This window comes from Cheilinus undulatus, linkage group 12, assembly GCF_018320785.1.
Source record: "Cheilinus undulatus linkage group 12, ASM1832078v1, whole genome shotgun sequence".
Taxonomy (NCBI): domain Eukaryota; kingdom Metazoa; phylum Chordata; class Actinopteri; order Labriformes; family Labridae; genus Cheilinus; species Cheilinus undulatus.
The window spans coordinates 17464279-17491969 of NC_054876.1; the positions used below are offsets into that span (position 1 = coordinate 17464279).

Below are 27691 nucleotides of genomic sequence, written 5' to 3' on the forward strand. Positions count from 1 at the left end.
TGGCATCAGACACCAAAAAGCCTGTAGACTTTGTGCCTGGGTGGCACAGTGATGTGCAAACAAAGAGGCTCAGACTTGTTCAAGTGTTTCACACAGTTGACAAGTTTTTCCTGAGTCATGCTCTGACATTGGTTACTTCCATTAAGACCTTGCAGGGCTGCTTTTATCCCCAATAACCAATTGTTTCTAGGATCATTTTGAGGTTATATTTGTAAGGGTGTTGATAAATCCAAGAATTTTATCAAGTTATGATGGATGTTTGGCTAAATTTAGCCCGCAACACCTCATGGAGCAGTGAAGAGAGCTAGAGAGAGGGACAAAGGTGCAGTCGACCTTGTCCTTGAAGCTTTCAGTGCCAGTGTCCCTCTCAGACTGAGAACACACTTTTCACTGCATGGAGGGCAAATTTCACCTTTGTTGTTGGAGTGCTTTTCTCTCCTGAGATTGAAGGATATACCCTTAGACGCTGACCTGTTTTATTCACTAGTAAAAATGTATTCAATTGATAACTTAAACTATGATAAAAGCTCAGCCCCACATGTACAAAAATCCTTGTTTCAAGTGTTATCCTTTTGTTAATGAACATAGAAAAAATCCTAAATACACGGTTGCAGCATTATCATCTAAACATCTGCTGAAAAGAGTGCTGGCATGAATTGTAGCTGTGCACATTCAGTTAGAAATTTCAATACGCTATTGCAGTTTTTTAAATTGCAGGAGGTGAAATATTTCTTTGACCTAAAGTGCTTCAATACCAGTTCAATACATTTTTTGAGGCAGAGATGTTATGCTCTACACGTCATGTAAACATTCAAGTGTTATTTTTTCTAGAATAACCCTTCTTTCCTTTTTTTATATATATTTTTGACTTATCAAAAATAAGAAAGACATAAAACCACAATTCCCGTCAATACCACAATTCAAATTAAAAAAAAATTTGAAATTAGAATTTTTTTCAAAATTCTTCAGACCTTGTTTAATCTACTTAATACCATGTTCATTATAACACAGAATGATTGACTGATTGTTTGTTGAGAAATACATAGGATAAAAAAACATAAAATAATCAAATATTAAATGACAAAAGCAATCATCGGGGGGCAAAATAACAATTTGATTTATTTTCTGAACTCCTTCAGCCCTAGCCTGAATGCACTTAATGTTTATATTTTTGGTGAATTAAAAATGTCAGTTTACCATTCATGAAGACCAACGTGAGCTAAGCAAATCCACTGTCTGCATTCTGCCTGTAAATAAATCTCTAATATGACTGTAAGCTACAGTACACTTCCAGAATGCATTTCAAAGTAGAAGCGTGAGAATATTTTCAATCATAGGACTACTGAAGATTTCAAACAATGCTTCTGTTCTGAAATCATTTCCAAGGCAGCTCATTCTTTATTGAAGTGAGTTTGTTTTTCACACACATCTTCAGATCTGTTTCTTTGCAAAAAAAAAAAAAGAAAGAAAATCCATAAATCACAAGGTTATTTGCATACCCTATTTTATTTATCCAAACCACTAGGTTATGGGTGATATCATCATTTTAAGATCTCAGTCTCTGCCTCCTGCTCTGACTCTTTCATAAGCTCCAGTTTTTAAATGTTTAAAAGACCATTTTGGTACAATAACTTAAATCACCACTGTGAGGTTTGACGAATAGCCAGTAAATGAAGAGTGAATATATGTGTTATTGACAGGCATTAATTACAATTTAGTTGAAAACACAAGTCTTTAACATTTTTCTGGAATCAGTCCTTATGAAATCTATAAAACCAAGAAACTTAAACACTTTTTTGTCACAAAGCTTTTGCTTCCTCCCAAGGCAAGATAACAATTTACTGAGGCCTAATCAATTGGAATCATTTGAGATTCCTGCACAAAATTAGCTAGAAACCACATTTAATAACTGTGATCTCAAATGTTAAAATAATAGGGATTATGACTTTTGTCTGGGATGTTGTGCCGTTTCTTTGTCAACAGTAGATTTACGTATTCAGAGTAGACAAAAATATGCTGAAATTTGGAGGAAAACAACTGACACAACATTATTTGTTTGTTCAAATATTTTCATTTATATTCATCCACAAATTTTAAATTAATGTTTTAATATTTCTTATTATTTTCAATATATAAATTATCTATGGCTGTACAGCAATGATATACAGTAGTAAATCTGCTTTACGTGATTTTCTGTTATCTAGTCAATAAAACTGATTCTGCATACTTCTAATTAGCTTACTTTCTTCTATTAATATATCCATCTACAGTCACATCTTTTTTCTTTAAACACAAATACACTTGTATTATGTGACTTTTGTTGTGACTCCATAGAATGAATGCAATCACTCCTCTATTGGATTTGACTTCTTCGTCTGCATGTATGACCCATGTCAACGCTTTTTTCTTCATTATTTTTAATGAAAACGGAAATTAAGCCCTAAAGATTTAGGGCAGAGGAAAGCAGAACATATTAACTTTTTATTTCTCTTTTTCACTGATTACATCCACTGACTCTGGTTAGTCTTAACTAATAAAAGACTTGTTTTGCTGGATGAACGATTAAACAAAATGTCATATTATTGCAGGAAACCCCCTTGATGTCTACCCAAGCAGACCTCCTGCCACGTCTACAATCACTGCATCTGTCATCCAAAAGGTCCAAGCCGGTGATTATACCCCATGATAAGCATGCCACCCATTGGGCTATCTGGTAACAGATGGAGATCCCACAGAGACTACCCCTCCTCCACAAGCCAAAGACTTGTCTCCATTCGATTTCAAAGGCTCAGAGATCATAGGAACTGGACAGCTAAAGCATCATTTATCAGCCTCTGTCATATACCAGGTTTTTGGAACAGAGATAAATGGCCTAAATTCACAGGCTGGGACATTTTTGAAAATCTGATATATGGCATAAACTGTGTTGTGCCAAATTATTATGGATTAAAAGTTGTCCCCTATTAAATATTCTTACGAAGAAAAATGTAAGGGCCACAATGCTCTCAAATTCTGTAATCAAACAAAAAGAAATTGAAAATCTTCCAAAAAAAAAAAAAAATCACTGAGCAATGGATAAACAACAGATGTACCTACAACTGTCTCATTCCAGCTTTCCGCATGCGTTGCTCTGACAAAACAAGGACACTGGAGATGTCACCCTAGTCTCAAGCATAATATTAAATAAGGATATACGTCACAGTTTCCTGGCACTTTGTGGACAAACCCATAAACTAAAAACATTCAATCTGTCACTAATGAAACTAATCAATAATCCAGCGCTAAATTTAACTCAAGCAGAGACGCAGAGTGCAGGTGTCGAGGTCTGAGTGTACACTGAAGGGTGTGAGAAGTTTGTGTGGGGGAAAGATTAATGGGACGAGTCTGGACTCAGAGGCAGTCTACCTGCTGCCTCAACCCCATAAATCGCCATAAATGTCAGAGCTGGTGGCAGACATGGAGGTGGGTGTCAAGGCTGTGTCACAGTGAGATGCTCCATCGTTCAGCTCTGTCTGATAAAACTTTATGTACGCCGGCTCCATTTGCACTAACTTATGCCTGCATGTTAATGCATACGTGTTTGCATCCAAGACTCACTTTAAGTAAAAGTGAGTTGGGAGTTTCTCTCTGGAACAATGCTGCATTAATAATACAAGGATAGAAGAATGCGAAAAATGGGAAAATCGCTTTGGATTCAAACTTGAGTGTTCATGGATTATTTAAAGAGATTAACCATGCCTGAATAAAGGATACAGCAGCTTCGGGATGCTAATTATGATTTTACTAAGACCACAATTATTTTCAATATTTAACTTTTTTTTTGTTACATAAAAAAAGTTTAAAGACTGACTGATACACATGACAGTAAGAAGATATGGATATAGTCAGCAAGGAGGGGTAGTTTCATATTCCCTAATTCTCTAAAAGTTTGCAATGCAGACAGAGCACATTATGGATAATATATCTGTTCCTTCCTTTTTTCCTGTCTTATGTAGAAATTATTCAGATTATAAACAAGATAAATTCAACAACAATAAAGCCAAAACATAACCAAATGTATCTGTAGAATGTGTTTAAGTTTAATGTCCATAAACACAGTGTTTTCCTTTAAAAAAGTCACACATTTGTAGAGGACTGGAAGAGTTTTTTCCTGATTTTTGAGCTGATAAGAGTGTTTTACACCAAGTTCTCACAGCATGCAAGTGTCAGACACTGTGTCCAATTGCACAGTGTCGCATGCTCTCTGTCCACACAGCATCTACTAGAAATGTTATTCTCTGCCCTGGCTGAGTTGTCTAGTTCATGCAATGCATGCATGTAATGTAAGATAAAAAATAATTTGAAATTGTTTTTTATTTCTGTGGTCTCCCACATTTTAAAAACCATTGAGGACTTGAAAATCATCTACTGTGTGATGAGCCTAACACAGATCATGGCTAGTTTAGGTGAAGAATATTCCTGTGATCAACATGGAATGATGTCAAACAAAGCCCATCTCCAGGGAGTTTGGAGCTACTGAAAACTCTGCAGGAAAATTGACAGTATGGAAGAATTTTGAGTTAGTCATCAATCAATGCAGGTAATAACCAAGTCAAAACAAAAAGAAACTGCAAATAGCTGAGCGACATAAACACTTCCAAAGAGAGTTGTAGTGGACTTCAATGCGTGGGAGAATCTACCTATGACCAGTTCTCTGATGAACAGGAACGTATTCAACACAGAATCACACTGTGCAGGAGGGCATGGATCATTTGGGGTCAATGGCAAGATTACCAACTCAGTTACCCTAAATTGGGAGTACTTGTTGGGCCTGCTTACTAATCTTTAGCAGTGGGCATAATTTCAGCTGAGGGAAGAGCCATCAATAAGGGGAAAGCACTAAACTATTCACAGTGGACACTTTACTCTTTCTGCACAACCACTACAAATAAACCACTATAAATGGATTTTACTGTTTTAAAGGAGGTTACAGTTGAGTTCATCAGTTTATAGATATTATACTGGAAAACTGATGGTAAGACTCAAGACAGAGTACTAGTCAGTAATTTATTTGTAAGATTCATTGGTGTTTTTAGTGGAGGACAGTATTGAGCTGTTGTACGCTGCTAAATAATGGTAGCAGCTAAAGAGCTAACAGGCTAACTTAGAGCTAATGGCGCTAAGATGAATAAGTGCTGTTGTTGTTTATGTTAAACATAGGCATGGGCTCACAATTTCATTAAGTTTGTTTAGACAACTTGTACAGACATATTAATTAATGTCAAGTTTTCGCAGTCATATCCCAGGGTCGGTCATGTGTAATATGTGTCAAGCAGGATGCAACAACAGGGAAACAACAACTTGGGTTTACCTTCAGGGTCGGTTTCTACTGCCTTGGACAGAAGCATACGTCCTCAGTTCCGCTTTAGTACAGACATAAAACTGTCTTACAGTGCTTCTGTTTCTGTGTGTTTTATGTTAAATGCAGGTTATTAGTCACACATGGCCATTTAGAGAATATGCCCAAAAGTTGCTCTAAATGGCCGAAATTCTCGAGGACTGCTGGCCATTTTTGACCTGACACGCCACACATCCATCTGGGAAAGCTTCTATAAGAAACGTTTGGGAAAAGGCAGAGGCTTTGAAAAAAACTCAGAGTGTGATTGGATTAATGTTCTGTCACATCTCTACAGGCCAATCAGAACAACAAAACATGTGACGTAGCTGCTGTTGAGCTGCGCGTGTGCAGCTACCGAGGAATAATGCAAAACATGGTGACTATAGACATGTAAGACTTTTGACGTTTTTGAAAAGAAAACAACTCACTGCTGTTCTTTGTACTTCTATTAATGAAAAAATGTCATCAAGTTCTGATAAAACTGGGGCTTTAGCAGCATCCACGCTAATCTCTTCCATCATAATTGCACCGGCCTCCTGCTGCTGCTTGTTTACGTCACAACCCTGCCGCGCCTGAAAGTACTGCCCCTCGTCGCTGATTGGTCCTGTCACTTTCTAACCAGGCCCAAATGGTTCAGATGGGAGCTTTGCAAGATGGATTCGCCAGTGAAAAACAAGGAAACGGGGGTATCCATCTGCTTTGCAAGGTTAGGTCATTTTGGCCTGAGACAAAAAAGTCTAGTGTAAACACTGCTTTGTAGCAATGTTTCATAGTTTTTTCAAATCTTGTTGCTAAATGGGAGTTATTGTATTCTGAAGTGCAGATTTCTCTGAGTGAGATTTACAACTTGAAGGTTTTCATAAACTTCTTCTCTACTTGTTTGTGAAGTCTAAACAACTTGAAGTAGGCTCAAACAAATCTGCTGCGTGATCCATCATATTGCATTATAAACTACCTTATCTAAACTTTAATCAGTTGCGTCTCTTGAAAACATAAAGATTTTCCAGACAACACTAAGAGTCTAAATTTCAGCCTTGTTAACTTGTCTGGACTTCTTCAAATCCCTCTGCAATGCAGCCTGGCTAATCTCTTAACCTCTGACACGAGTCAGCCGTCGGCATCAGGGCAACGAAGCAGCTGTGCATAATCAATTTCACTTATTTTCAGCTGAGAATAAGTGGACCATGACAGCAGCCATCGGTCAGAGGGATCCTGAGAGGGTCAGGTCAGTAGCACAGGTTGATCTTCCACACTGTTGCTGGGCAGTCTGCAGCACTAGAGCTCTCCAGACACAGACACTGATTATTTTTAAGGAAAGAAAGTTTGGCAAGGTGTGCCAGACGGCCATTATAAATCACTGTAGACTCGATGATTTTAGAACCTCCTCCTTAGGAATCCAATGTTAATCAGTTGAGAAGAACATTTAATCTTTACACACATACACACATCCTAAATCAATAAGCCATCCACTTTGTTGGACCCTATATGTCTTGTGCTGCAGAACCTAGTAGATTCTTGGCACCGTTTGCTTAATTCTCTTATGGAACAGTCCTGACATTGCACTCTTCTCACAGGCCTGCTAGAACACAGTGTACCTTTAAAGGCACAAATCTGCTGAGTCAAAGTCGTGAAATTGTTGTACTGCTCTATCATAAACAGCTTTATGCACATGCATTAGAGCTGAATATATTTCATAGACATTAACATGAATATATAATAAAATGTTTGTCTGACAAGTTAATACAGCAGTTTGAACAGGTGAAAATGTGAAAGGAAAGCAAAGATATCAATGCAACAGTGTGTGGAAACCTCTCCTGCACACAACCTTGATATTTAGCTTCATAAATCCCCTCACATGGCAGACCACACTTGATCAAAACAGAGCTTAAAACCCCGTCATTACATCTGCAAACAAACACAGGCAGAGAGGCTCCTCTGTTTGCTGAAATTTGAATTGTGCATATTGCATTGTGTCCAAAACCAGGCAGACAATCAGCTTACAGAAGATTAAAAGGGAAAAGAAAAATGCTCTCACTCTCAAAGATGGAGCACAGCTTGTCCTGTGGCCGACACGTTTTTTGCTTCGTCACTGCTGCGAGCCCGCACACCCTCCCCCACCTTTGTCCAACCAGAACTCAGAAAGCTGGAGCTGACAGGCACACACATACGCCTCCGTGCATTTTTCCAGTATTAGTGTCAGAATGGATAACACATGTAATAGCTTGATGACATGTACTGACATAATAGCAGCAGTATGAGGTAGCAGCTGGCTAGACTGTCCTGTTATAGCAGGTTACACACCTGCACTAAAATGACTTTACACTGTCTGCACGGAACAGGTGTGAAAAACTGCCTTCCAGACATTTCTGCAAGCACGTGAGTGGAAAAAAAAACAAAACAGACAGCATGACATCTCATAGGTAGAATAGGTAGAGAGATTAAAAAGGCATCAGCACAGTCTTCATGAATAAGTGTCTGGTTGCCATGGATACAACAACCTCTTTTTAGAGGCAGAGTCGCTTTCTCTCTAAAGCTTTGTGGAAACAATTTTCTGTCTTTACTCATCAGATTATTTACTTAATCTTGCCGGGGCTTTGTCCTAGAGTTGGGCAGATTAGAGAATCCCTACATGAAGCAAAGGTGACCTCTGATTCATGCAGAGAAACATGTGCTTCTATGGCAGTTTACAGTGCTTTCAGAAATTAGTCAGCATCTCCCTTCACTTTGTTCAATTTTGTTGTGTTGAAGCCTGATGCTACAGTCAAAAATAACAATAGTTATTCATATTAATTTACACTTTGTGCACCTTTATGACAAAGTGCTAACTAAACTTTAGAAATTTTTGCAAATGTATTAAAAATAAAAAACTGAAATATCATATTGACATAAGCATTCAGACCCTTTGTAACAACACTTGAAATTTAGCTTATGTTCCTCCCATTTCTCTTGAATGTTGGCCTGATGTTTCTACACCTTGACTGGAGTCCAACTGTGGTTGATCCTTAGCGCAAAACACATGATCGCCTGCTTGGAGTTTGCAAAAAAGCACCTGAAGGACTCTCAGACTGTGTGAAACAAGATTTTCTAGTCTGACGAAACCAATATTAAACTGTTTGGCCTCAATTCTTAACATTAGGTCAGGAGGTAACCAAGCACCACTCATCCCCTGCCCAATAGCATCCCTACAGTGAAGGATGGTTGTGGCAGCATCATGCTGTGGGGGGTGTTTTTCAGCAGCAGGGACTGGGAGACTGGTCAGGGTTGAGGGAAAGCTGAAGGAAGCAAAGTACAGAGATATCCTCCATGAAAACCTACTCCACAGTGCTCATGACAGACTGGGCTGAAAGTTCACCTTCCAACTTGACAATGACCCCAAGCACACATCCAAGACAACACAGGAGTGGCATACGGACAACTCTGTGAACGTCCTTAAGTGGCTCAGCCAGAGCCCTTACTTGAACCCTATTGAGGATCTCTGGAGAGACCTGAAAATGGTTGTCCTCTAACGGTCCCCTCCCCCAAGAGATTCAAGGCTGTAACTGCTGCCATAGGTGCTACAACTAAGTACTGAGGAAAGGGTCAGAATACTTATGTCAATGTTATATTGCATTTTTTTTTATATACATTTGCAAAAACTAAAAAAAACCCTTAGTTTTACTCTCTCATAGTGGGGTACTGAGTGTAGATTAATGAGGGAAAATAAATATATTGTAGCTTTAGACTGTAACATAATAAAACTGAAAAAGTGAAGGAGTTCTCAACACTTTCTAAATACACTTTGAATGTTTACATATTCAGTGTGCTGGAAAAAAGATGAGGAAGAGTGACCCTAAGGTGCAATAAAGTTACAAGGGAATGGAAAAAAGGAAATAGAGGACAAGAGGACAGTGCAGAAAAACAGAAAAGAATAAATGAAAAACAACTATGACGAGGATATTTTTACTGAGAGTTGAGTTAGGCAGGGCAGTATGAGTCATAGGTTAAGATCAAGTATGTCCGAAAATGACAAATCATTCATATGCACTTTTCTTTCTGTCCTCTCTCAGACTACTTTAATATTTCATAGACCGCCCTGTTCCAAACGATCCCTCTCATTTTAGTCTTATAACTTTGCTCTAATCCAGCAGCTGAGGAAAATGAAAGGAAATGGTTTTGTCAAAGAAAGCAGAATTAACATGAAACATTCAACGCTTTTTGGGTATCATCTAGTCGTGAGACATAAATGAACCTTTCTACAAGGCCATTTAGAGGCTGACCTCTCATTTAGCAGCAAATATAAGGACTTATAGTTAATACAGGCTTTCTCCAAACATCAACATGAAAGAAAATGTTTCATTCAAAGACAATTTCAGAACTATTATGATGTTAAAGCAGCAGACAGAAGCAGCATTATCAAAAGTTATAGTCACAGAGACCCTGACAAAACTACAGTGAATCAACATGTGTTTACAAAGTTAGCCAAAAATTGTGCCTCTGTACTAGACAAAAAATTAAAGACAGCTTGTGGTTTAAGCTGAATATAACATCAATGCCTACTTCCATGTACCTGTGCAACAAAAAAAAATCACGAGTCAGAAACACTGAACAAGCAAAGGATTCAGGTAGTGTGAGAGCAGACACTGATGCATGCTAATTAGTGCTAGTCTATGAATAAAATTAGAAATTTATTTTCAGAAAACGTCCAAATAATTATGTTTGATCTATAAATAGCAGAACACACAATATGTGCAATATAACTATGCATAATATTAAGCCTTGATGCTATCAAAATGACCTCAAGTGGCCATTCCTGGAACTGCAGCCTTTGGCACAGGGGCATTGGCCTAATTTTTAATCCTCAGAGGTTGCAGCTTGGCAGGAAGTACAAACATTAAAGGCATTTTGCTCTTTTGTTTTGAAGAATTGCCCAAAAGTTCCAGACAGACTCTTGATGATTTTCCTCTGAGTAAAAATCCAACCTTTTCTCTCTCATGTGCCTTGTCCTCCATCAGGACAACCCGGCCATGATAGTTTTTCAGTATTACAGTACATTGACTGTGCAGTTTTATGGTTATTATTGCTTGTGTGTGAGGTAGAGTTGTTAAAACCTAAACCAGACCAATCACAGTACAGAGTCTGGATTCTCTCCCTGAGCCTGAGACCATCAAACCCAGGCTATGGCTAAAGCAGGTGCAGACCCACAGCACAACTTCAGTTTGGTACTCTGGAGGGCCTGATGTGGCCCTAGACTGCCAGTTGATGATCACTGCAATAAACCTTAATATAGGGTATGTCTGTAACGCATGCTTCAGTTTGTGCCCATTATGATCTCATCTGAAAGGATTTCTGTGAAAAAACTCAGAACTTTTGGTCAGAAACTTCAATCAAAACAGCCAGCTTATCAAAAAATGTTGGGTTAAATCTTACTCAGCCCAAGAAATACAGTAACTAGGGTGGGACGGGCTTAGAGAGAATGTGGATGGGCTCGGGTTGGGTCAGGCTTGATTTCTTTGGTCCAACATCACAGGTACCAGTGAGGGTGCATCAAGGTAGACATTTGAAAGCATATCCCCGAAAAGGTTTTTGCCGTACTTACACCCTTAATTCATTTAGCCCGCTGGTATAATAGAATCTGAGTCATGGAAAATCTTTCAAACCAATTCAATTAGGCTTTTATAGTTCCATTTAGTGCAGACAACATATCGCTGAGGGACATAAACATGATATATTTGAGACAGAAGGAGGATTAACTTAAGGTGTTTTTTTCCATAGTTGGATCTAAACAATCGTCACGACGATGAAGCTGAGATGCAACAGCCCACTTCCTGAGACAAGACTGACAGATCTGGGAGCCACTTGGGTAATAGAGGAGGAAGATACTAAATTATACAGACAGTGACGCAGAAGAGGAACTGCAAGCTCAGCTCAAGCAGACATATGAAAGACCGTTCATGAATTGTGTAAAGGCCTGGCTATGTCTGATCATAAAGACTTAAGAAGAGGAGCCAGCAGCTGCAGCCTTTCTGATCCACAAGATAAGACAATGATGAATGCTTTCTGTGGAAGGAACAGTAATGGAAAGTCATGTACAGCTTTCACAGAATCATTATTGATTGTTTTCAAGAAGTTTCTGACGGAGGCATTACATTTTTCTGATACAAACGTCAGTGAATATTTTGTAGGCTGCTTTTTCAGTTCAAACATAATGTGTAGCATCCTTCACAGTTCACTAAACTAATGGTTTTTCTGACAGTTTTAAGCTGTGCCAGTGACCATAGCTGTGCCCTGGTTTTGTAAAATCAACCTAAAAACGGTTATATTCTTTGATCTAGTTTAAATCATCTTCAAGGATTGGCATGGGATGTAGAAACAAGCGTGGCTGCCATGACTTCTAGGATGATATTTGTGGTTTAACATCTGAAGACCATGCATGAGAACATCACATTTCGGCTTTCTTACAACACAGTAATAATTTCTGCCATTAGAAATTATTGCGATAGTTGTCCTGACTGTTCATTAAAGTTTAAGTAATTTGCTTGAAATGTTAAAAGAATATCCTGTGAAATTTTCAGGAATTTTCACGGAACATCAACGGAATTTGCGAGGATATTTTTGGGATTTTGCTTGGAAATTTACAAGTACAAGCATGTAAATTATGGGGAGATTTTTGTGTCTTATGAAAAGTTTCTTTGGAAAATTTGCAGGTATGATCATGGGAATTTAGGAAACTTGAGGATGTTTAAATACTATCATGTAAATTCTGGGGATATGCTGGCATCTTTTGAAAAGTACCACTGGAAGTTTTGGGGGAAAGTGTTGAAATTTTTAGACATTTTATGGGAATTTGGGAAACTTGTGTGGATGTTTGAGGGAATTTGGACATTTTCTGGCATTTCACAGAGTTGGGGAATTTGCTTGAAAATTTTCTGTTCTTTACATAGATTATTTTGGAAAAATTTTATTGGAATGTTTAGGCAAAATGATTAAGTTATGCTGAATATTTGATTTTCAAGAAATTCAGAACTTATAGTGAAATTTTTCTTTATGCTTGCCCTTCATAAGTACTTGTGGTCCATTATCAAAACAACTACAAAAATGACTATAATTTTTCAATGACTTACACCATTTCTGACAGACTGGAGACTCCCATGATTGATTGGCTAAAACATATGTTCAAAAACCTATCCAGTGAAGAAACAGGGCCATCAAGAGATTTGTGGACATCATTTTTGGTAAAAACTTATTCTTGTTCAAAGGCAAGACTGAGGTTTCAAACTATCAGGATTTTTTTGATGCCAAATAAGTGCTAGAAAACTGCATTACAAACAAAAGCTCAAGTTTAAAGAGGTTAAAGTACATTTTCTTTACAACTATTGTAATGACTGAGTCCATAATTAGTGCCCACATTCATTTTGCTTTCAAGCTCCTTTAAACCTTCCTCTGTATTATCTCTGTACTCTATACAGACCTAGACAGACTCTAGACAGCCATCTGTACATGCTTGTGATAGCATGAGTTTAACTTTATAGATGAAGTTATCCAAACTATAAAAGATGAGCTTGTACAATGAAGTGTGGCAGGCTGCTAGCAACATATTTTTAGTGTTGCGGTGTGTTGGATTGGACTGGCTTCTCTTTGATTATCATGCCTGCTTGAAAACATCGTTATAGTGCAATATGGCCAGTGACTGTGGTAGAGAGAGGATTTTTAAACTCAAAGGCCTAAGACCCTTGATTGTGTAAATGAAAGTGTGCCAAAGAAAAAACAATTAAGTGCACAGCTAATATAATTTTAATATGTGAAAACTTTGCCTTGACCTCTGAGATACAGAGCATTAACTTCATCATACCATAACCCCCCATTCGCCCCAGTATCTTAAAATCCACCAAACCCTAACTGCTTGGGGCATCAGTTCCTGTGCAGCCTTGACTTTAGCTGTTTTCATAATACACTCCTGAAAGTTAAAAAAGAAAAAAAAATTCAGGCACACAGCCTGAAATTAGAAGGAGGTTGGGAGAGTCTACTGTAATGACAAAATTTCCCCTTAAACCAACAAGATGTTTAGTTAAACAGATTAATGTTATCAAAAAAGTCATCACTGACATGCAATTTTGATTTTCTAAATGCTGAGACTGTTTCCCTGAGTTGTTCTGATTTCTATCAATAAAACTTGGTTAACTGTGAAGCTGAATTGCCCTGCTGGGACACATAAAGTCATCTGTATCTGAATCTGACAGGAGCAGACAATTACAAACTGGCAAACCGAAAACATAATTAAAGTGTGTTGTTGTGTGCATAGTAGGGCTGCACAATAAATCCCAATTTGAATGTTATCACAATGAAAATTTGTGACAAATAGATCATAAGTCTTAATCCCAAAATGTAATTATATGATTCAAGGAAACAAGCAATGATTTTTCACCCAGCATCTGTGTATCTTTTGTATTATGCCTGCACTCAGCTAGGTGCTTGAAAAAAAGCATTGTAGATTAAATCTATGTTGTTTCGGGAGAAATAAGTTGCACAAAGCATTAGATAAAGCAGTTTCCAATAATGTGCAGCTTCAGCACACTGAGATCACATTGTTACTTTGCTAAATATAACAGGATATAAACAAAATCACCCCCTAGGATGAATGTGAAGATGTATGACCTGATTTATGCATATGTTTGAGATTCTGTTTGTACAGGTGGAAATCCTTGTAGATGGTTTGCTATACACTAGCTCGGACTGCAAGCAGAGGAAGTTTGCTGTTATCTGGATTGGCTTGGCTGTGTAGGTGGTACACATTAAAGACTGTCCAATCAACTGACATGATCTAGGGTGTCCTAATAGTAAACAGGAAGCATGGATTTATCAATGCTGGTTCTGCCTCACTTGAGGTCATGGGAATTTTTGCTCATTTTAGAGATCTGGATCATTGGACCAGCAACAAGTGCTTGTCCAGCTCTTCATGTTGACTTTTTGATTGTATTTAAAAAAAGGAAACCAGCTCTCAAACAAGAGCTGAGTCCCACTGTTCAGCGAAGTAGCCTGCTCTTAGAAGTTCGCCTGCCAACGAACCATCACAACTCCCTTGTCGGCTTGAATTGAACTGTCGTTCCAATCCAACTAATACACAAAAGATGTTTGCCAAATGACAAATTACTGTATCCTTTAAATGTATATTTATAGCAACATGAAGGCGAAAAGCTGTTAAAAAGGCAATTCTAGCCTCAAGGTGGACTACAGAGCTCTGATATCAGGTCGCCACTGAAGATGAATTATTAATGCACAGCACAGCTATATGTGCTAAAGCACTGAAGAACTGATTGTTAAGTATGCCTCAATCAGGATGTGGGCATCACTACAGGGAGTAAGTTAGGAGGGTAGTTTTTTAACCGATTCAAAGAGCATTGTAATAACCCAATTGCACTGCACTGGTTTCAGGTCAGACTTTCAGATATTCTTGGGGAAAAAACCAAACTAATCCTGCTACTGAGAGACTAAAAATTGGATCTAATCATGTGGGATTGCTTAAAAGTTTTTTTTAAGAATTTACTGGACTCTGACTGAAAACAAACACATTTAAAGTTAGTAATTAAAAGACCCAGACAGTAAAGTTAAGGGTCAGAGGTTAATTTGTGAGCCATTAGCTTATTCTAGCTGTGATACATAATCCAAACTCTGCATCATGTTGTTCTTAAACCATTAACCATTAAAGATGTCTCATGATGCACACTAAAAAAACACCTGTTCTACATCAGCCATTGGCCTATAACCCCTGTACTCACTAATGCATCCACTGAGTGCAGCTCCTCCACTGCAGCGAAGACACTTCAGCACTGTACGGCTAGAACAGTGAGAGCACAATGTGCTCACTCTCAGCGGCACGCACACTTCACACGCTTCTCTCTCTCTCCTCCATGTCAATCAACACACCGGCAGCTGAGAGATGATTGATGAGAGTGATAAAGTAAGATTTCATCACCACATGCATGAGGGAACACGGGAGCTGATTGAATTATCTGCATGTGGAGTCAGTGTTGCTTACTTACTAATAACCGCAGCGCTCACGTGTGTCGACCAACACCCCCTTCCCCCCCCTCCCCCTCCATCACTGACCTGCCGGCACACAATCAGACGAGTTTTGGAGTGGCCTGCCCTCCAGAACAACAACAAACACCAAAATTAAAGCACTTACAAAGCAGTTGAGCATGGAGCAGGACACCCTTCCTGCGAGGCTCATGTCGAGGAGAGGCAGGGCCGTGCCGGGATGACACACAGCCTACAGAGCAGCAGCACGACCAGAGCACGAGGAGCCGGCATAACCATTCTTCTCCCAGCCACAGCCTCCCGACCCCTCGTCCGCTCCGAAACCCCTCTGCTCTCCCCCTTCCGACCCTTTCGGATAGTCCCCCTTCTCAAGAGGTGCCGTGGGACAACACGCTGGTCCCAACTCTCATTCAAGAACCAACCCCAGCACCCCCCACCACTCCCAAAGTAGAGATGGCACGCTGGAGTCTGCAGACAGCCCCTGTTGCACTGCTGAAAGAGGGAGGATAGTCCAAACAAGAGCAGCGGTCCACCTGATCACTTCAAACTGAGGAGAAAGTGCTAAAAGGATGGCAGATTAGCCTCCAAACTGTAGCAAACGGATGAAGGGAAACTGCGAGAAGAGAGAGCAGGAGAGAAAGGAAGACAGAGAGAACTGCCTGATGCTAAGCTCCACCCTCTCTGCATGCGCATCCACCTCCTTCTCTCACATTCACGTGCTCACATCTCCCCCCTCCGTCTCCGTCTCATCCCTTCCTCCTCCCCCACTCCCTCCTTGTTCACCCTTCACCGACATCTCCTCATAAATATGCTTCTCCCCCAGCAACGAGGCAGTAGAGGCAGCAACCAGAGGATGCTCGGACTGCCGTGCATGCACCATCTGATATCAACCGCAGTGGCTCTTTTAAAGGCGTGCATTCTGTATGCTAAGCTAAACTGAACACAAAACAAACCCTTCAGGGACAACACAGACACTCGATTCAGTATCCCATCTCAAAACAGGTGCATCGGCAGCAGTGGACCAAACACAGGAGGAAAATAAGAGGCAGAGAAGGGAGGGAGGGAGGATAGGGAGTCTATGCGGAGATCTCCAGTGACACAGCACTCTACATACTCCTCTGTCTCTGGATGTCTTATTGTCTGACACAGAGGAGAACATCTTTGCTGAGAACAGAGCATAGCTGCACCTTCCTCTGCTTCCAATAAGGAGAAGGTCAAAGGATGTATATGATGTACATGTTGTCCCAGTTACTATGGGGGGGACATACCGCCCCCTTTCTTCTCCCTGGCAGAGTCGTGACGGCCATGCGCCTTCAGCTGTATGACCCCTTGTTATGTAATATGTACATAACATAGTACACACTGCATAGGCTGGATGCACACCGCAGTGGGATTCATTTTACTCAATGGTGTACTGGAATACAACATTTTGAACTGATATAACGAAATTTCAAAAGGGTTATCTCTTCAAATGGAGTGGCTGTAATTGTGATTAATGTTTCATTACTTAAAGTAAGCCTAATTTCATTAAATAGTAGCTAATAATAAGCTTAATTTGTGAAGCACTCTCCATGCAAGAAATGCAGCTAAAATGTCTGACAACAGCATTTAGACTTGATAACATATCTAGAAAGAAATAAAACAAGTTGAATATATACAATAAATATGTAAAATAAAACAGAATATGTGTAAAAATTTAGAAAAATGAAAGATTTTAATTAAATGCAGCAGGGAATAAATCAGTGTGATCCATGGAAAGAATTTGATTTTTTAAACCAAAAATTACAAGAAAAAAGTGATTGCGTAAATATTCACCCCCTTCAAGTCAGTATTTAGTAGATGCACCTTTGGCTTCAGTCACAGCACTGAGTTTGTGTGAATAGGTCTCAGTCAGGCTTGCACGTCTGGACACCACAATTTATTCATTCTTCTTCAAAAACTGCTCAAGCTCTGTCACGATGCAAAGAAATCGGGTGTAAACATCCCTTTTCAAGTCTAGCCACAAATTCTCTATTAGACTGAGGTCTGGGCTTTGACTGAGCCACTCAAGACCATTCACCTTGTTGTCTCTGAACCATTTCCGTGTAGCTTTCACTGTATGCTTCGGCTCAGTGCCTTGCTGGAAAATAAAAGTCCTCCCATACTGTACTTCCCTTGCAGACTGAATAAGATTTTTCTCCAGGATTTTCCTATATTTTGCTGCACCCTCTGCCAGGGCTGGCGGTCGAGAAGCATTCCCACAGCATGATGCTGCAACCACCGTGCTTCATATTCGGGATGGTGTGTTTGTGGTGATGTGCAGTGTTTGGTGTCTGCCAAACATAGCGTCTTATCTGATGGCCAAGAAGCAGTATTTTGGTGTCATCAGACCAAAGAACTTTCTTTCACTGGACCACGTACTCGCCAACATGCCTTCTGATGAACTCTAGTCCAGATTTAATGTGAATGCATCAACAGTGGCTTTCTCTTTGTCACTCTCCCATTACGCTTTGACTAGTGAGAAACAGTTGTTGTATGCAGAGTCTCTCCCATCTTAGCTGCTGAAGCTTGTAACTCCTTCAGAGTATTCATAGGTATCTTGGTGGCCTCCCTCCCTTCTTATCACACGGTCACTAAGTTTGCGAGGACGGCCTGAGCTAGGCAGATTTAACATGCGCCATATCCATTCCTTTTCCTGATTATGAATTAATTGAACTCTGGGGGATGCTCAGTGCATTGTACTTTTTTTTGTATCTTTTTAATGAGCCTTTCTCTGGAGTTACTAGGGGTGTTCTTTTGTTTTCATGGTGTAATGGTAGCCTGCAATACTGATCAACTAGTGACTGGACCTTCCAGACTCAGGTGTCTGCACAATTCTGACACATTCACTGCACTCACGCTTACATTTCACTAATTGTGAGCCTAGTAGCATTGTTTGACTGGACCTCTGTTGAATTAAGCCAGTTGCTTTAAAGGGATGAAAATGATAATTATTTTACCTTACATATTTTCATCTGACATTACTTTGTAGATATCTGTGTTCACTTTGACATAAATGAGGCTTTTATGCAAGTTTTATTAGTTAAAAAAGCTAAATTATATTGACCATGATCAATTTATAAAATCAATAAAAGGGTACAACATCCAATGGGTTGTATACTTTTTAAAGGCAAAACTACAAGTAGTACAACTGAAATTGGTCATTATGTAGCTCTGCAATTTAATAAATTATCGTGCCACAGTTCAATGGGCAACAATAATGGGAAAAGGGGGGGGGATCCATAATTTTTGCAACCAAAAGAAAGATATAAAGCTTTAAATTCATTCACAGGATTTAAAAACACAGCATGGGTACTGAATTTACACAACAAATGTAGGTTCCTAAAGGATTAGCAACAACAACAGAACATCCCCTAAAAACAATAATCTTGTATGGATAAATGATACAAATCATGTATCACAAGGATGCAGTTATGTAACAGCAAGACATTTCAGCCCGTTATTCAACCGCATGGCTTCGACATATGTTCCCTGCACATGCATCAGCTGCTGCTGCTCAGAGCACAGGCTCCTCTGTCAGGCTGCAGATATAGTAAATGAAGACTAAAATCAACTACATATGTTTAAAGGGAATATTTCAATGCTAAATTTGTAGATACATATCTAGAAATGTGACTCTTTCAGGCCTCGGCTTGATTCAGTTCTGTGTTTTAATATCAAGAGAGAGCAGCCGTTTGCTGCAGGATTCACTCATGTGCAGAATGACTTTCATTTCATCAGGTTAATGGTCTCATGCATCTAATGCAGTAAATGCACTTCCATAAATCGAGGACTTTCCAGAGAATCATTTCCATGTCACATGGTAAACCTGTGACCTGTGGTGGAAGTTAGGGTATTTCCCTCTAACAAAATGAAGAAGTGAGAAATTCTTGTAAACTGAAGCTGAGCTCCACAGAAACATTTTCACTGGTTTGGTTTATGTGTGCTTAACTTTCACCAGTGCACCGCTCTTTTGTTCACTGTAAGTAAAGGGCACAGTAACGTACACCATAGAAAGTCCATCAGCTTATCTGTCCCGGGACAGAAAATCTCTCAACACCTCGGTTGGTAGTGTTGATTTCCTTGGCTGGAGCCCAAAGATTAAGACTTTTCATATCCTGAACAAGTGCAACCTCATCAAGTTTGGAGGTCTGCAGGGCTTCCCCTCGAAGAGAGGAAAGTAGGAACATAAACGATCTAATTCCTCTCTCAGACTTTAGTAAAACTTCAGAACTTGACCTCTGTGAGTAAATGTGAAAATAACCTTTATCTAGGATTTTAGCAATATACCTTAGAAAGAGTACGGCTCAGGCTTTATCCTCCTCTAGGAACAAAAGCTGGATGGACGTTTCAAAAATGTCTGAAAACTGTATTATAATATATCACAAGTAGAGTCCAAACCCTGCACATCATATTCCCCCTATTTGCCTGCTCAGCCCAGCCTGGCCTCGCCTGGACTGTTCGCAAAAGTGAACACCAGATTTGGCCTCTTGTGTCTCAGGTTTTATTTTAGGAAAGGAGGGCAGCAAGTCACCAACCCAGAGTGTCAGTCTACATGTGGACACACAGATGTAGAAGTAGGATATGAATAAGTTATGAAGAATTAGGACAGGTCTGTGATGAACCCTTAAGCTATTCAAACTTCAGAGACTATGTGCAGAGTTGTATTTGTTAGCACATGTAGTTTTATTTGTATTTACATACAATGGATAAAACAAGGACAGTTAACTTAATTAACTCAATTAACTGTAACTACACTATATAGTAAAAGTGCTTGGCTGCCAGACCATTATACCAACAGGGGCTGTAATGACATTGTATTCAAATACATGTACTTTAATCAGGAGTTGGGCTCCATTTTGCAGCTGTAAGAGCCTCCACTCATTTTGGAAGGATTTCCACAAGATTTTGGAGTTTCTGTGGAAATTTGTTCCCATTCATTCTGTACAGAATTTATGAGGTCTCCGTTCCAGTTCATCTCAAAGGTGCTCGATGGGGTTGAGATCAGGGGTCTTTGCAGACTAGTCAAGTTCTTCCACACTGAACTCATCAAACAGTTTTTGTGCTTACATCAGTGTCAGTGGAAGTTCAGAACTCTTCAGAATCAACGAAGCACTGGCAGCTTTTAGGCATCATTCGCTTAAGCAGTTGTCGACCCATTTTGTGATTTTACATGGTCTTCCTCTTTGTGGCTCAGTTGCTGGTGTTCCTAAACGCTTCCACTTTCTAATAATGTCCCTCACAGTTGACTGTGGAATATTCAACAGGAATGAAATTTCATGAGCCGCCATATTGCAAAGGTGGCATTCAGCAGAGTACCACACTTGAAATCACCGCTTTCGGAAATTTTCATGTCACTGAAAATTGCACAGTTTACTCTAGCCAACAGAAAAAAGGTGTAAGACACCTATAAATTCTGTTTTGAATAAGTAGCCAGAGAGGGTCAAAGACAATCCGGAAGCCAGTTTATTTTCAGGGTTTTGAATGTTTATGCAGTAATAGAGGACCTAGCTTCAAGGACATGTTTAAATTGCTCAAGCCTCTTTACAATTTCTTATCCCGTGCATATATAAGCCAGTCTGTAGTCATTTACTGCTGTACACATGTGAGACTGAGCAAGAATAAAAACACAAGGAAGGACCATTGGTGACACTTCAAGCTATTTGACTGCACACTTCAAAAATCATGATACAATGCTCCGAAAGGCACATATTTTATTACGTCTTATATTTTTCACATTGTATTTACTTAGAAAAAGAAGATGCTCTGTGTTACTTTTTTCCTTAAATAATTGTGTTTTATTCCCTCTCCTTTTTTAATATTTAGCACACAAAAAGCTGCATTAACTATGGAACAAACTGTAGCTTAAATAACTAATGGCTCAAAAGAAATAAGGGAAACCAAGAAATAGGCATCCAGGACTTTTGTAGCTTTATTTCCTTTGAGCTCTGTGAACCATTAAAGGGCTAATTAGTATTTATTTAATATCTACTAAAGAAACCATTATAATTCTGCATAATATACCTTTAAAATCATGTATTAAAATGGGACAATAAAAAAAAAACGCCAGAATTACTCGAACAGAGTACAAGTGAGGAACAGAAAGCGCTAAACACTGATAGCAGGACTTTAAAGAACAAGGACAAAGGTTAAACAGTGATAGAACTTACAATGTCACAAAGCAGTGTCAGTCAAATCATTAACAACAACCTGACATGAACTCTCAGACATTTCCATCCTGTTAGCTTCTGGTGCATTCAGCGTAAATAAACCGTGCAACAAGTGACCTAATCCTTATGTAAGCAGGTGACATTGTATAGGGCAGAAACACCTGTCTTTGCATGCTGCCTGCACACAAACTTACTGTACCTTGTAGATCAGCCCCTACAAGGTATCGTCACATGGCATTGTGGGTAGCGAGGGCAGGGTAAAACAACCCCATTGTCCCCGTTTCCATGCTCCTATTATCTGTCTGACAATACGGCAGCAAGAGTGAACTCAATACTTCCTGTTATGTTGCAGAGAGGAAAAAAAGCAGGAGGCTGGGAAGCAATTAAGCGCTGCTTCACAAGATGGGATTAAAAGGCTCATATTACCTGTGGAACAAACTGCTGGAACAAACGTCTCACAATCCCACCCAATGAGGGTAACCCTTAGATCAACAGCTAGCAAGAACAGATGGAAATATCATTAGCTTTGACCACCTAGACACTTTGAAAAGACCCGCTGAAGCAGTTTAAAGTTGCAAGAAAAAATGCATATTTATGATGCAAGCAAAGCCATTGCATGTACATTTTTAAGTAGACTATTTCCTCTTCTGATGTACAATTATATACCTATTGCATAGGGGCATAGAAAACTACTCTAAGTTGAATTTAGGCCACACTTCACATGCAGCATAACCACACCTTAAGTGCACCATGCTTATCAAGAAGAAAACATGTGAAATTTAGCTTTAACATAGCGGTATCCCAGAACTATCTGAGCTCTGCGCTCTCATTTAACTTGCCTGGCTGGGCACATTATTCGTTTGTCGGCCCGTCCATCAATTAAGCCCTGAGCTGGAGTGTGTGTCCCGTAAAAAGGCAGAGAGCTGGGCAGCTGGCCAGGGTGGCATTCTGTGGAAGCAGTTGACCAGAACCTCGGGACACACATCCTCCTGTTACACTTCCTATTTCTGTCCCATAAAAGCTGCACACATTAGCTTCAAGAGGAATTTATCACTCATCTGGTCGCTGCTTCCTCTCTCTTAAAGCACAGGCTGTGCAGACTGAACATTCACTGTATGTACATTGAGAAAAAGGACGGGACATCCTGTGGCCAGAGTTCTCCTTAAACAAACAAACAAATATACTTCCACCACTACGACATAATGTTTTATACTATACTAAAACTGAAAAAGTTTCAGCATTAAACATCTAGTTTGAGAATCCCTGTGCACACTTCACAAAGGTGCACTTAGGTCAAATATGCTGTACACGTTGATCATGCTACTGTTGAAGTTCACACCTAATAATAACTATGAAAAGTACAGTCTGATGGCTTGCTTGAACTGTAAACAGATTTGTGACCTACATACAGACTTGCATCATTCCCATTTTATTTGCTATGCCTCAGTTTAATTACAACCCTCAGGGCATGACTGCAGCATTACTTGACAAACCACTGTTTGTCTCATGCACAATAAAATCAGGAACTGGTGTGGCAATATGAAGCTGCACAGTTACTTCTGTATCTTTTACAGTGATTAATTTCCTGAAAATCTTACTCAAGAAAAAAATAACCTTTAAGTCCTAGTTTTGCCCAAGAGCACATTAGCCAACTGCATCCACTAGAGGGCAGATACATGGACAGATCCCAGGTCAGTGTTTTCTGTTGTAAAGTATGAGTGGACATTTTAATCACTTCACTACAGCAGACGCTTTTCATTTACTCAGCTTATAATCATTAAATGAGTGTGTTGGCATTCAGTGTCCTACTAGGACATGTGCTTTCAATAAGTTGAAACTTCTTTTATCATCATGTTATTGTGAATAAAAATGTCTGATTGTGCAGAATAAAAGGTTGTGCCAGGGACACGTGGCACGGAGCTTCAAAGCCTTCACATCTGTTATTTACTAGGCCACTTTTACCCATGCAGCAGCACGCTCCTGAATGAAACAAAACTATGCAATAAAAATGCAACCCTGCTGAGGAAACTACTACTTGACAAAAGAAAGATGCTGCCTGAGGAAGATCGGCTTTTACTCACTTGAATTTGGATTTCAGGAAACATGAACAACCAGTTTAAAATATGCAATGCAAAAATAAATATGGTTTTCACTGTCTTTCATTCAAATCATAACTGAATCTACTGTTAAAACCCAAGAGAGAGCTAAAGGTGCCACTATAAAGAGTTAACCGCAATACAGTTGTGCCTAACATTGAATTTAGTACATTGTATGAATGTGGGAGGGGAAGTTCCTTTTTCACAACTGTACTGCTAAAAACAGATGCTTTCACACCTGCAAAAAGACCTCTGAAACTTTCTCAGTTTTTGGTGAGGTGCATGTTTAAAACACACAGAGCAGATTTTTCCCAGGACTTCCACAAGTTTCCTCCTATAGCCTGCTGGAATTTCAGTGTTGAGTTTAGTGAGTTTGAGGATTCACCTCGTTCTGAGCAAGTGCAGAGGGGTGGTTACTAGGGGTGTGAATCTCTCCTTCTCAAGACGATTTGACTCTCGATTCAAAGACTACAATTCAATTCACTGACGATTCATTAAAATACAGAACGATTCAGCCCGATTCGATCCAGTACAATTGGATTATTAAATCAAAATAACTTTTTGCTTTAAGGAAAATTAGCAAAAAAGGGGAAAACAGGATAATTTCAAATAATTAAGTTCATTTGATCTTATTTATAAAACAGACTAAATGCCAGGCCTCCTTTGCTAACATTCTGAAATTATGTTTAAGACAGTTTTCATCACACCCAGGTGCCCAGCTGTCTTACTTTGACATTAATTTGGGAGATAAATATGAAAATGAGTTTTTACTGGTACATGTTGGTCCTTCAGTACTCGTAACTTCCTAAGCATTATTGATCCCAATAACAGTACAAACTAAATATCAAGTTTCCCCAAGAAGCACAAATTAAAACAAATTGAAAGTCACAAGGAGATTTGGATAGAGCTCTGTGTGTCTGCTAGTACAGGAGAACAAGGGGTTAAAATAATATTGAAAACAGTCAAATTAAAACAGCTTTCTATACATTTTTTTTCCTTTCATAATTCCTCTTAATGTGAGTATTCAGTCTATATGTCGCAAAAACATCGTTACTTCCTTTCTCTGTGTATCTGACCGTTCTTGATTGTTTTCATTCTTGATTTAATACACAGAACAGCTGATCTCCAGCTCAGTGAAGTCCTGTCTGTTTAATATAATACCAATGGGCTCAGATTCATTATGTCACCAAACAATCACTCCCAACAACATGTTACGGTTGTAAACCCCGTGAATAAAGGGGCTGTTGTTACGGTGATAACTGTAGACTTCTCAGAGTTTTAACTCAGAAAAGTGTTTATGTTCGGGTCTGTCTGTGCTGTGCTTAGCGTTAGCATCTTAGCTTAACTTTAGCTCTGTCGTCTCAACAGGTGCGATTTATGAGCTGCGGTAGTTCTTAATCGCTTTTCTCCAAAGCGTACAGACAGGTAGACATTTCGAAAGTTATCCCTCCTTCATATAAAGTCCACATGACTTTTTCCTGAGGTGCAGAACTGTTACTGAAAGACGTCTAGGCGACGACCAGTGAAACACATCCAGCTACCTAGCAAGAACCTACAGCGAACGAAACTCTCGTTTGAAGGTAAAAGGTCACCACGGGTCGCGCGATTACAGACATTGAGCCAGAGCATAGTGGAACGGGCTATGAAAACAAGCAGCAGAGCCTCAATGAATTGATCTATAACGCTAAAACCGGTCCAAAGACCGGTTTGTGCCGCATTTCTACCGATCCAGGGCTCCACAGACCAGTGCTGACGTCAGGCTCGGTTAACTGATCCATATTGGATTATCTCTACACCACTAGTGATTTCATGTATTCCCTGCCAGTGAAGCACAGTAGACTGGGACTGTGTGATCAATGTGATCTCCTGCACATTAGCAGCTTCATTATGCTCTCTGTATCACCTGTATGTTCTTGTCAGTTCTACTGTGCATACTGTGATTCTTTCACAGTACACACATATATATATATATATATATATATATATATATATAAAGGCAATTATTCTAATTATAGCATCGCTGCTGCTCTTGCCACTTCCAGTTGGTTCTTTTTACATCAAGTCTTGCCTCCAAAGACCCCTTACCCGTCCAATAGAGATAGTCTCTCTTGTTGTGGTGCCTTCCTCAACAAGAGAGACTACCTTGACATTTCTTTGAACAAAGTCAACATCGTATTAGAGGTAAACTGTAAAACAAAAGTTTGACCATCTTTTGATTGCTGCTGCATTTCAATAATGAGAGTAAAGAATGCTTTGTAATTGCTACAGATCTAATCAAATCTAAAAACACTCGAGAGCACGTTTTAAGTGCTGATGTAAAGGAATAATATGAATAATTTTGCACATGTCAGCCCCCTAATATGCTAGATTAAGAAAGAGGCAAAAACATCATTTTTATCAACTGAGCACTTTTATATGATCAAATGTAAAATTGTGACCATAAACTTGGCATTTCAGAGAGTTTTTTTCCTTCAATAAAAACTGATTCAAAACAATAAAATCCAACCTTCAGATATGATTTTATTATTTAACAAAGTCAGCCCTTACATTAAAACAAGTTTACCATGAAATCTTTTTTTCACTATATGAAAAATGAGGCATGGCCATTGTCTCCATTTCCCCTTTGATTTCCCTTTTTTTACTTGATGTGGAATGCATATTTTTCCTATTACAGTGAGATCATAACAAGTTTGAGGCTTAAGCTGAGGACACACTACAAGACTTTTTGCCAGACTTTACCCACGATTCCCAGTTGGGCAAAGTTTGCACCAGTCTGCACTCATTAGGGACAGTCAGCATGGCTAGTTGGTACAAAAATCTATTAGTGTGTGAGGGATGAAGACGCAAATCTGCAAGTGTGTGAGGGGAACTGACCCGACCCGACCTCAGTCACAGCCAATCAAATATGTTGGAATTTTTAGCCAAATATAGACACAATCGTGTAGTGTGAACTGATTACCGAACAACTGCAAACACGTGTTGCCAACAGTCAATGAAAAAGGTGCGGCCCAGGAATTAGAAGACGACGGTCAGTAGCGAGAGAATCAAACATTTTTTAAAAAGTTTGTTTACTTCGTCTTCCTCTACTTCCTCTTCCAAGTTTAATGACGGTTGGCAAACAACCAACTGATGCATTACCACCATTTACCGATTAAACTGTCACTCTTGTGAGAGTCTGTGCAAGAGTTTGATGTGTTCAGCTGGCTTCAGTTGGTTTGACAAATCATGCAGTCTGTGATCCAGAAATATGTGCAAAGTATTTAGTCAACTTCAAAATAAATCACAATGCACAAACTCTCGATCTTCTCTATATAACATTACATCTCATCCTACAACATGAGCCAAAGGTCATTGGTTGGTCACAAAGCTACCATGGCGCTTTTCACAAGGAAAAGTTAACTTTTGACGTAAAAAGCCACAGAATTTTAAGATGAAACCACAGATTCATTGTAGCAAACATTAACCTTTTAACTTCGTATATACTCAACTATGAGAGAAGCAATAAAATCATGGAATCATGTCAAAAAGAATGGCAAATCAACCCCAAAAAGACAAACAATCTGTTATTGACAGACTATTCCTGCATGAACTCTCAGTCCCTCTGTGATCTCTGCCCTCGTCTCAAGGTGTGTTGCACAGCGCTATAGACATTTCAGTGTGCAAGGTTGCTTGCCTTTGGTTGGAGCAAAACCGTGGCACTGAGGAATGCACTGCAGCTGGTGTATGTGGAGATTACTAGTAACACCAACTTTGGAACTGTCAAGTATTTCTTACACTAGATTATAAGAACAATTGTTTTTATGGTTTATTGTAATTTGGCCATCACAGATGCATTGCTCTCAATCATGTGTTCCTTCTGTGTTTGCACACAGCCCTGCATGCTCATGCCGTCATATAAAAAAATCCGATGTAGACTTTTCTTAGGAACTTTCTCAAGAAAAAACTTAAGAATAATCTAAAACTGTTGCTTAATAAGCCCAATTATTCCTTATTTCTGATCCAAATTATAGTGTCAA

General features: G+C 39.3%; 1 protein-coding gene across 5 annotated transcripts in view; it reads right to left on the reverse strand.

Annotated features, from left to right (window-relative positions):
• mtmr4 (myotubularin related protein 4) overlaps positions 1 to 27691 on the reverse strand; it is a 78324-nt gene that overhangs the window by 45072 nt on the left and 5561 nt on the right. For 2 of the 5 annotated variants that reach the window (XM_041800965.1, XM_041800970.1), the window contains exon 1: positions 15540 to 15677. The exons of 2 other annotated variants lie outside the window; for them this stretch is intronic. In XM_041800965.1, the coding sequence (XP_041656899.1) occupies positions 15540 to 15584 (45 nt within the window). In that variant the 5' untranslated portion in view covers positions 15585 to 15677. Of the gene's footprint in view, positions 1 to 15539; positions 15678 to 27691 lie in introns of those variants that run through there. One more of the 5 variants, XM_041800966.1, reaches the window with a different exon arrangement.